Raw genomic sequence first — 11,849 nt, forward strand, 5'->3', positions numbered from 1 at the left:
CTTTTAGTGTCGAAGGCCGATATATCGACCCTCGCTGCACCGGCGAAAAGTGCCAGAGCCGATATATCGGACCGCACACCTTGTAGTGTTATAAATAAATAAATACGAGAGAAAAATTAGCGTCACTGTATTATTCTCTATTTTGTCCTTAATACACTGCTTTTTGAATTATGTAAATATTGCTTTACATTTGGTTTTTATCAGCCTTTTTCCAAATCCTAGTAAAATCGTAAAATTCGGTCAGTCATCTTCGCACAAGCACCTCTTTTTCGCCCGGCACTAAAAGGGTTAACAGACACTTGAATTGTAATAGATCTTTTCTTGTAGGAATTCAAATAGCAAATTGAATTGTAATAGATTATTGTAGATTATTAATTAGGTCAAAATGCACGTTTCGGAAATACGGTGCACGAATGCTTTGCACGCCGACTGTATATATGTACATATTCCGCGCAATAAAAGGGGAAACCATTTATGCACCGGGGCTTGGATATGTCACCGCGACAAAACCGGTGCATACCAATGCAAAAGGTGATGCAAAAGGTGAATTTAATATGTTCCGGTGCATAATCGAACGGTTTCTTCTGCAACGATCACGCCAATCGGTAGTGTTCAAATAAGGAATGAGCTGACAAGAGAGACCTCGATAAATTTCTGGTAACAGCTCGTTCATTGATCACGCAATACTAATCACGACCGACCATCTACAAACTTTCAAATACAGAGTACTCAATGAGCCATTGAATCAGCGTTATCTATTTCTATCGTAGATCGCACACAGTCGAGCCGTATCGTCACATTAATGCAGGAATAAAATTTATTGCGAAAGATGAATTCTTCGTATGCAAATAACGCGCATATTGTTCGTTAATAACGCGGACAGAAGTACTTTATTCAGATAAACTAAATTGGTCGGACTTGATCCGATTATGTCTGCGCGTACGTGCGTGCAACGATCAATAGCGTTTACATAACGATTAATTCAATTAAATCGTGCTTTAAGAACGAATCTTCAAAACCTCTGAATTCTATTCTTACAATTGTGTTCGTAGAGCCATAAATCATCGTGGACAATGACAACGTGTGAGGCGAACGTGATGCAGTAAGAATTGGCTCGTAACGAGAATTAATAATAAATAATATATATAACATATAATAATATATTATATTTATTAATACTTCGCATCTGTTTTTTAAACAACCGTTTATCGAATTACAAAATGACTTCTGCTGAAATTTCGACAGAGGCATGATCAATGTTTTCTTTTTTAATATTATACGGAAAAATGTTATTATGATGTAATATGAACAATTACGTAAAAAAAAAAGAAATGATTCCAATAATTCTGCAATCTCTATTCGAACAACTTATTCGAATAAAGAATTATACGAATAATTCATTCCATTGATTCTTTATTAGAATTATTCGAATGAATAGAAAGAATAACTTATAACGAATAATGGATAATCGTTATTCGAATAAAATATTCGACTAAAAAGAATTCGTCACTCGGGTAATGATCTTAGATAAATATTTATTCGAAACAATTCGAATAATGTCCAACTCTGGCATGAGTCACACAATGAACAAAGGTCAAGGAAAATAGCAATTGTTCGCGGAAAAGAAGAAGCAGTATAATAATGCAGCGGACTGCAATACTGTCAAGGAAAAGGAAACAGTGTGTCACGGAAGTCACGGAGAAAAAACTCGAACGTTGGGAACAGACCAGTTAAACCTTGAGCGCATAAACAAATTTACACTTCTCCACGTGCGATTAGATATATAAGTTTTGTGTTACGTTCACGCAAGGCGACGCTGCACCGTGATGCATCAATCGCTGCAATAAGTAACTAACACAAGCTCGCATAAGACCATAGTCATCGAGAAAAAAATGTTAGGATTTAATAAAAGCATTCTGATCAATAATATCTTATTTCGCAAATTAAATGAAAACTTTGATTTTTATTTGCCAATGAAATATATGAATTCAATTTGCGATTTGCGATTTGTTATTTGTTATTTAAAATAAAATTTGCCCAACCCAGATTATCGCATAGCACAATCATTGAAAATTCGATTGATAGGCTTCCGACGGAATGAAGCGTTAATTTACGAACGTGTATGAAATTAATTTACGAATGTCTATGAAATTCGTTTACGAAATTAATCGAAGTATATGTACAAAGTTAATCTACGATCGAATACGAAGTTCGAATAGTTGTAACATTATGTAGGCCATCGGTAGCGTAAATCTAGACAAACAAAATGTGATTTACGACGCGCATGGTCCTTGGAACAGATAGTCCAGCGCTATTGAAACGCATGCGAATCTGAAATAAACACACTATTTGTAGCAACTCCAACCAAGTACAGGATACTCTTTAGCGATCCAAGAAACATTCGTCAATATAATACTAAGATTGTTATAAAAGTCTAAATAATACGTCGACATAATTCTAAGATTGTTATATAAGGCTAAGATCGTTCATAAAATCTGCTGGAAGTAGAATTGATTTAACAATTCCTATTCGATTATAACTGATGCGTTGAATTACACGACACGCACTGTTTCATTAATGCAACATTCTGTATTCTGTACACAAATCGTGTACATATGTTTCGTAAACAATTGCATACATCCGTTCCTGTTCACACGAATTTCTGTTCTTACAAAACTGATAGAAATCTTCTGTTTGTCGACATACACTGAATACGACATTACATAATCTCTCAGCGCAGCTTATCATTCAGCTCTTTAAATACTAAATCACAACACGTCTATTTCGACACGCACTAGACTCGCAAATTTACTCGAACAAGACCGATGCACATTCGCACACGGTTCAGACTTTCTGCAAAAAAAGTGAAAAGAAATGGCACGGAAGCTGTGAGTTCAATGACCTTTCATTCCTCTCGAAGGTAACGTATTCAAGTATTCGATAGGAACTAGAAAAAGGTTATTACACATTTCAGTAAAAGATTAGATTATCTTGGAGATAGTCTTTGATATCCCTTGAGAGCAGTTCATTGACCTGTTTACTCCGCGCAATCCAGCTGTTTTTGAAGTAAAACACAAATTCGAGAGAAAACCGAAGCATACGACAATTTCAATACTATCAAGTGTGATGATTCCTATTGAAAATTTCAAGGAACCCATAGAAACGAAACCCAGCAGCCTATTCAGTCGTCCATAATATGAGAATAACGTTAAGAAATAACATTATTTACGCTAAAACCACAGACGCAGTAATCTCAACTGAATACTTCAATAAAAGAACATCTAAATGTGTGATAGTAAAATCTCCCATTTCTTTTTAGAAATTTATCTAGACATTTTAAATTATAATAAATTTTTAGTGGACATCATTGTAATTAATTTTAAACAGGAGCGAAATTAATTATTATAAATTTGAATTGTAGTAGATTTTTAATAGAGATATAATTAGAAATTTTAAATAACAATAAATTTGTAATAGAAATTTAAATCCATTGATTTCAAATAGAAATGAAGCTAATTATAATACATTTTTAATACAAAATTTAGTTAGAATGAATATTAAATTATTTTTAAATAGAAGTGAAGCCAATTGTAATAAATTTTCAACATAAAATTTAATTAAAATGAATATTGATTATAAATTCGATTTCTAATAAATTTGTATAGAAATTTAAATTCTACCAGATTATTAATAGAAATTTCACTAAAAAATTTTCAATTATAAAAGATTCTCACAAAGGGATTTGCCACGATACCTTCGAACATACATTCTTTCCGCACCCAAATCATTATGTTCCCTCTGGTAGATACGACTATGACAAAACAAAGACACCAGAACCCTTGAACCACCATGTTATTCCGAATATAATCAATCAGTACTCTCAAAATTCTCGGTAAAATTAACTAACGCTCTCTCTTTTCCAGACCGATCCAGAAACCGTGTTCAGGGTTCATCGAGAAGTTCTTTTTGCTGTAAACGATCGGTACCGTGGTCTTCGCGATGCGTTTCAGATAGAACCTGTGCAGCAGATTGGCGGTCAGAAGCTTGGCCTCCATCAGAGCGAACCGATTGCCGATGCATTTCCGCGGGCCGATCCCGAAGGGCAGGTACACGTAAGGATCGATCTTGTCCTTGTTCTGTTCGTTGAATCGTTCGGGATCGAACTTCTCGGGCTCCGGGAAGTATTTCGGGTCGTGGTGCATTCCGTAAACAGGGAACCCGAGTACGTCGCCTGGCTTAATAGTGATACTATCGTAGCCGGGCGCGGCCGGAGACAACTCGAACTTCTGGACGCACGATCTGTCTATGAAGGGCACGGGGGGATACTTTCTGAGCGCCTCGGACGTCACCATCTCCAGGTACTCCATCTTGGTCAGGGCCTCGTAAGAGATCTCGCCGTTGCCTTCGGTCATGTAGCGATCGACTTCCTCGCGCAGCCTCTCCTGGATGTCAGGATTCAGGGCCAGCTCGTAGACGGTGTAGCACATCAACGTGGAGGCCGTGTCAAAGCCGGCCAGGAAGAAGATGAACGCCTGCGCGACGATGTCGTCGATCGTCATCTGGTGCGTCGACGGCTTATCTTTGTCGCGCGCCTGCATCAGCATATGGATCATGTCCGGCCTGACTATGTTCTGTTCGTCCCGAGTCCTCACCGTCTCGGAGACCACGTTGTAAAAGAACTTGGTGGTATCCTTGGTGAAGAACGTCAATCCCATCATTTTCGTGAGGCGCGGGCTCATGCGGAACAACAAGAACTTGATGAACTTGAAGAAGCCGCCGAAATTCGAGGCGTCGACTCCCTTCAGATAGAACTCGTTGTTCTGGTTCTTCAGGGAGTTCACGCTGATCCCGAAGGCCGCGGTGGCGATCACGTCGTTGGTGTACCTGGTGAAGATGTCCTTCGCCTCGATCGTGGTGAACTGCTCCGGATGGTCGTACAAGTAGTCCGTGAATTCTTTGCAGCACTTGGACACCAGCTCGAACATGAACCGCATCTTGCTGGCGGTGAAGGTCGGGCTCAAGGTGTTCCTCATCTCTCTCCAGCGTTCGCCACGCAGCGAGAATACGTTCTTCCCGAAAATAGGATCCATCTCCTCGTCGACGAAGTTCTGGTGGTCGGTGAAGTGCTCGAAATACTTGATCCCTAGGTCCCTGATCAGCGCCGGGTCACGGATGACCACGGTCGGGGTGAAGAAATCCATCGACCCTATGTACCTTACGTCCTTGCGATAATCGTACTGGTACTGTGAGAACTCCGGTATCGACATCTTACGGAAGAACATCTGCCATCCGGACCCGAACATCGGTGCCGTCGGCAGACGCGGCGCCCTTCGCCTCTTCCAATAAGTGCATTGATCATAGACCGCCCAGATGGCCTTCACCAAACCGATCACCACCAGGGCTACCACCAGCAGGTTGTACACCATCGTGACGAGTATGCGTTACGAGTGACTCGAACGCGAGACTAGGAGCAATGTTATAAACGTGAGTGAACACTTGGGACAGATTTATCATTAGTAGCTGCGGTAGGAGGGAGTAAGTCTCTTACGTCAACCACTTGACGATCTGCGTTGTTAGTCGTCGATGCCTTCCGAAGTTTCTGGAAAAGCTCGGTATCACGAAAGCCATCGACGAACCGTGCTTCAAAAGGTTATCTTCCTTCAAGGATTTCGGGGGACCCGATCCGTTATAATTAATCAATTTATTTCACGGTTGTAATACTGTCTTAAAGATTGACAGAGATAAGGTGCACAATTGACGATTCCTGCAGTCTTTTTGTTATCTGCGAAAGTTGATATCGTCGTTCTTACGATCATCGCCGTTCGTCGAAGCTATTTCGTCATTTGGAAAATTATAACTGACCGATGCACTTTATGAACGATGAAGTCTAAGCAGTAATAAACAGCGCGAAGATACGAGCAGAGTGTGCTGTAGACATTTAACAAGGAGGAACAGCTGTAAGTTGTGTACGAGACGTTTGCCTAAAACCTTGAACGTGTTTTTTTAAGAACTTATCTTGGGGATTAAACAGATCAATGGATGCGTAATTTTATTTTTTAGTCTGCTGGTCCTACTGAACGTTCCCACTTAAATATCTTCCCCAATGATGATGTTACAAACAATTTTCTTCTATCGTTTCGGAGATTTGAAGATCAACTTTCTTTTCTTAAATGGAATGCTGTATTTTTGATATCAAGATATGGAATAATAATGAATTCTGGGTAAAAACATATTGGCCTTTATTAGCCTTAAACCTAATAGCCAACGAGCAATCTCACTTCGTTTTTTGAAGATTTTCTTCAGTTTCCGTTGACCCGCTGAAATCTGTGATAAGGTTGAATCTCCAACTTGATATTACGTAGACAAAATTTTCAAAAAATGAAGCGATATTACTCCTTAGCTATTAGGTTTAGGGCTAATGGAGGTCGATACTTTTTTACTCAGAATTCGACATTCCTTCATATTTTGGCATAAAAAATAGAGTATTCCATTTAAAAAACCAAGGTTGATCTTCGAATCTCCAAAATGCCTCCAGCTAGAGAACAAAAATGGATACACTACATAACGTACTCCTATAAATCATGCAACTTTTGTATACGAAACTTTTTCGTGCAATGCATACTTTGGAAGTTACAGAGGTGTGCAAGTTGCGTGAATCACCATGTACAGTAAATTCTCCCTTATTGACTTTCAGCTTGTACACAAAAATGAACAATTTGGGAAGAGGAGATACGATTATTCGAGCCTTGTGACTCATTTTTATAGTTATCGTTTGTCAACAACTATAAAAACGAACCGCAAGGCTCGAATAATCGTATCTCTTCTTCCCAAATTGCCCATTTTTGTGCACAATCTGAGCGCGAATTAGGGAGAAATTACTATATTTAGATGGACCATACTGTATCTTGTATCATACTAATGGAAAGACATAACACACTATTACGTTTCTTTGTCTATTTCTGCTGTTTTCCAAGAGACCTACGATTCTTCTGTCAAAGTTCGAATTTACATTGTAGCATGATGTTAGATATTGTATAAAACAAGCGTAGAAGACAATGTCTGTTTCCAAAAATTGTTGACAATAAACTGACAAATCAGTCAAGCTCACATATTTTTAGTATTAACGCAATACCGATTTTCTTTATTCGTGCTATACATATATTACAATAAAAATCACAGAAAATCTCTTTCTACTGTACCTAGACCTATTGTTACGAAAATTTAACCGACGTAAATACTAGAGATCGATAGTTATAATCGTAGAAACTAGACACGGGTTATTGAACAATAATGAGTACGACTATCATTGGCAGAGGATGATGATTAAAACTCGCATTGTAACGTAACACTGTAATGCAGTATAATAAACCGATTCCAGCTCACCACTGTTGAAACTGAGATAAATGCTAATATTGCAGAACAATTTATTACACTTTTGGCTAAAGGGTAAATATTTCGTTGTTCCTGTATCGGATTTGAATGCATTAAAAAGCGAAACGATGAAAATTCGTTTAGCTGAAAAATTTAATTATTGCTGAATTCCGTTCAGAATATTATACAAGTCAGGCAAGTAGTTGAGGTTCAGGTGTAATACGCGAACGGAAAATCAAACTCATTCACCTGAGTGTACAGTTACACACCGTTGCAACCAAATCCGGCCGAAGGTAATTCAAATTTCAATGCGAATTGCCTATCGATGAACGCAACAGGAGAGTACATTCTGACTGTCTCTGATACCACCATTCCCACGATTTCATTTTCGCTAGACCATCGTATGGAACGGCTAAATACCAACCATCACCCTTCTGCTACACTATGTCTTCATGCAAAATAAACTCGTGCAGTAGAAACCGATGTACTGTAATTTCTCCCCAATTCGCGCTCAGATCGTGCACAAAAATGAATAATTTGGAGGAATATGATTATACGAGCCTTGCGACTCATTTTTATAGTCGTTGACTAATCGGTAACTATAAAAACGAGCCGCAAGGCTCGAATAATCGTATCTCCTCTTCCCAAATCGTCCATTTTTATGCACAATCTGAGCGCGAATTAGGGAGAAATTACTGCAACATTTTAAAAATTGGATCAAATGACTCGAATTTCTTTGACTTGTTAGAGGGAGTGTTTATTAGCCGAATTTTTACAACATATGCATTTGTTTGATGCACGAGATCCCGAATTGATCAGGGACATAGGTATCAAACACTTCGACCACTTCGTGTACCATCGCTTGATCAACGATAGAATCCATTTTTGTGCGCAATCTCAGCACGAATTACGGAGAAATTATAGTAAATGAATTCATTCTGCTACCCTGTATAACTTATCGAACAAATACAGCGGCTCACGAAAATATTCGTGCACATTTAACCCTTCCTTTATAAGGAAGTGATCCGTCTCCTCGCGCAGCTTCTCCTGGACATCATGACTCAATGCGAGTTCGAGAGTCATGAAAGACATCATCGTGGACACCGCGTCGAAGCCAGCCAGGAAGAATATGAACACCTGAGCGACGATGTCGTCAACGGTGATCGTAGCCATATTTTGCTCGTCCCTAGCTTGTATCAAAAGATGGATGGCCTGACGATATCTTGCTCCTTTCGAATCCTCGCAGCGTTGGCGACAGTTTTGTGAAGGAAGTTCTTCGTCGATTTCGTCCTTAGCCTTAATCCTAATATTCTGGCTAAAAGGGGGAACATATTCAGCATCGCGAACTATCGGAGCGAACATCGTGCTTATGTCTATTCCTGTTTCGTAGAACTCGTTCTTCCTATCCTTCAAGGTGTTCACGCTGATCCCGAAAGTTGACATCCCGATCGCATCGTTGGTGGATCTTTTAAAAGTTGCATCGCCGTCCACCATGGAACAAAGCTCCGGATGGTGGTGTAAATAGTCGAAGAAGTCGTGGGAACATTCGAACGCCAAGCCGAACATGAATCTCATTTTACTGGACCTGAAGGAGGGACTCAGAATGTTCCTCATTCTTCTCCAGCGGTCGCCCGTCAGAGAGAACAGGTTGCTCCCGTATATTGGTTCATTCTCTTCGTTGATTATTCGAACAACGATGGTGCACGAAGTGTTTGATACCTATGTCTCTGATCAATTCGGGATCTCGTGCTTCAAACAAATGCAAATGTTGCAAAAATTCGGCCAATAAACTCTCCCTCTAACAAGTCAAAGTGTAATAAATTGTTCTAGAATATTAGCATTTATCTCAGTTTCAACAGTGGTGAGCTAAAATCGGTTTATTATACTGTATTACAGTGTTACTTTACAGTGCGAGTTTTAATTATCATCCTCTGCCAATGATAGTCGTACTCATTATTGTTCAATAACCCGTGTCTAGTTTCTACGATTATAACTATCGATCTCTAGTATTCGCGTCGGTTAAATTTTCGTAACATTGGAAGGATTAGGTATAGTAGAAAGAGATTTTCTGTGATTTTTATTGTAATATATGTATAGCACGAATAAAGAAACTCGGTATTGCATTCATACTAAAAATATATGAGCTTGACTGGTTTGTCAGTTTATTGTCAACAATTTTTGGAAACAGACATTGTCTTCTACGCTTGTTTTATACAATATCTAACATCATGCTACAATGTAAATTCGAACTTTGACAGAAGAATCGTAGGTCTCTTGGAAAACAGCAGAAATAGACAAAGAAACATAATAGTGTGTTATGTCTTTCAATTAGTATGATACAAGATACAGTATGGTCCATCTAAATATAGTAATTTCTCCCCAATTCGCGCTCAGATTGTGCACAAAAATGGGCAATTTGGGAAGAGGAGAATACGATTATTCGAGCTTTGCGTCTCGTTTTTATAGTTGTTGACAATCGGTAACTATAAAATGTCTCCTACCTATAAAGTATCTCCACTTCCCAAATTGTCCATTTTTGTGCGCAATCTCAGCGCGAATTAGGGAGCAATTACTATACTCCGTTTTAAAAGGTGTCTGTATATTTTGATGAACGACTGTGTATCAAACGTCCTATCATTTATACCCGCAATGTAAATTGTCTTGCTGAGCGTTACTTTGACTATCGAATTTGAGAATTGTCTAGCTAGACACTCTACACACAGAAAGCATTTTTATTGCTAATCTGATATCTTATTTCTGAAATCATTTGCCTTGAAAAGTTCATTCACCTGGTCTTCTATAATCTTGAGTTCGGAAGACAAAGTTCGATCGGCAGATCCATTATTATCAGACAAGTGTAATCTGATTATTTGAAGTACTAGATTTTACCAATAGCAATATCGTATGTTCTTAATAGGAAATGCCGAAATTAATTTCATCATTAAATTAATTTAATGATGAAATACTACTCTGTGCCCGGAAGTAGAAAATATTTCTTTACTCTAGATTTATGATGGTCTAGAATCATCCAAACACAATCAAACAAAAGATTATAATAAAAGTAAAATTGTGAAAGGTCTTTATCATCGTACGTATTCTGATAAATAATACAACATTTGTCTTGGATTTTAATCATCTTCAATTCGAACAAACAGGTTCAACCTGACTCGTTTAGTATATTTTTATAGTCGTTGGTATGAAAAATCCAGACATAAAAAAGTGATGGCCATTGTGTAACAATGTCTGAAATCTTCGTATTTCTATCTACATCTAAGTAAATATCATGCTACTTGAATCGATTTAGATGAACAAATTTTTTTTTAATACATCGCGAAGAAAACAAAGATTATGTTTATCTAGTTATCTAGCAATCTAGTATCGTCATCAGCGTATAATCGAACTACGTTGTTGCATACTACGTTGTTGCGGAAAATTATTGTCGCTACATTCGCATTATTATTCATCACAACACTAAATTTTAGACACAATCATGTAAATGAAGTATGTAATTTACAATGAATCTCATTTTAAAACAATCTCGATGCTACCAAGTTTAAGAATGTTACGATGAAACTATTCGTAGTATAAATACTGAAATTAATACTTACTATTATAAATGAAAACAATTTCAAGAGATACACATTTATCGGTATGTGTATACAGGAACGAATTGTTATGCTGCGCATAGATTTGAGAAAAATATTTTCAAGTAAAACTTCAAGTTATGAAGTATGATAGTAAAATAGGTATTTGTTTCTCAACATAATCGAAGCATCTGTTTCGTCACTGATATTAAAAATTGTATAACCTTCATCATTTAACTTAATCAATAGACATTCTGAACACGATAAATTGAAGCCATGAATCAACTGACTTTAGCTAGTACCTACCATTTTATCAGTCGATTAAAGTCACTTAACTGCCTCCGTTACCATTCCTATCCCACGACTGAAAAATTGTCTAGTTCTTTTTATAATATCAAAATGGTTTTTAATCATTAGTGACACTCTAATTTATAAATGTGTAATATATTGGTAAGTGCTTTTACGTCGCACAAAAAATTGCAAATGTTCCTTAGAGAGGTGAATGACAATTAGTAAATAAATATTTAATCCTGGACTAACACATTCTGATTTAAAATTTCTACTTGTACCAAACATACAACTTGTTTGATGTGATATTGTTTGATACGCAGGGGTAAGTATATTAAATCACATAGTCTTAAATTTATTGTTAACCACACCATTCATACAAAGGTCCAAACCGTATGCGCGCTTGTAATTTAGAAATATCTTTGCAAATTAACGGTAACATTAAATGAAATCAACGGTCACAGAGGCGGTAATATTTAATTTAATGATATTTAATTTATTTAACGATTTCTTTTAATCTCTATTTATGGTTTCAATTTGCATTTAATCTATGACTGAATGTAATAGTGTCGTGTATGATGATAATGATATGCGGATAAACTACGA

At 37.5% G+C, this 11,849-nt stretch overlaps 3 protein-coding genes across 6 annotated transcripts in view; all 3 read right to left on the reverse strand.

The window, feature by feature from the left end:
* The window catches only part of LOC117219113 (membralin), a 158,790-nt gene that overhangs the window by 134,274 nt on the left and 12,667 nt on the right, over positions 1–11,849 (reverse strand). The window lies entirely within an intron of this gene.
* LOC117219116 (cytochrome P450 9e2) lies at positions 117–5,446 on the reverse strand. Its single transcript, XM_076525570.1, has one exon. The coding sequence runs from the start codon at positions 5,424–5,426 to the stop codon at positions 3,903–3,905; it is 1,524 nt and encodes a 507-aa protein (XP_076381685.1). The 5' UTR covers positions 5,427–5,446; the 3' UTR covers positions 117–3,902.
* Positions 5,761–11,438, reverse strand: LOC143260401 (putative cytochrome P450 9h1). Its single transcript, XM_076525571.1, has one exon. The coding sequence runs from the start codon at positions 8,983–8,985 to the stop codon at positions 8,305–8,307; it is 681 nt and encodes a 226-aa protein (XP_076381686.1). The 5' UTR covers positions 8,986–11,438; the 3' UTR covers positions 5,761–8,304.

This window comes from Megalopta genalis, chromosome 12 (assembly GCF_051020955.1).
Source record: "Megalopta genalis isolate 19385.01 chromosome 12, iyMegGena1_principal, whole genome shotgun sequence".
Lineage (NCBI taxonomy): Eukaryota > Metazoa > Arthropoda > Insecta > Hymenoptera > Halictidae > Megalopta > Megalopta genalis.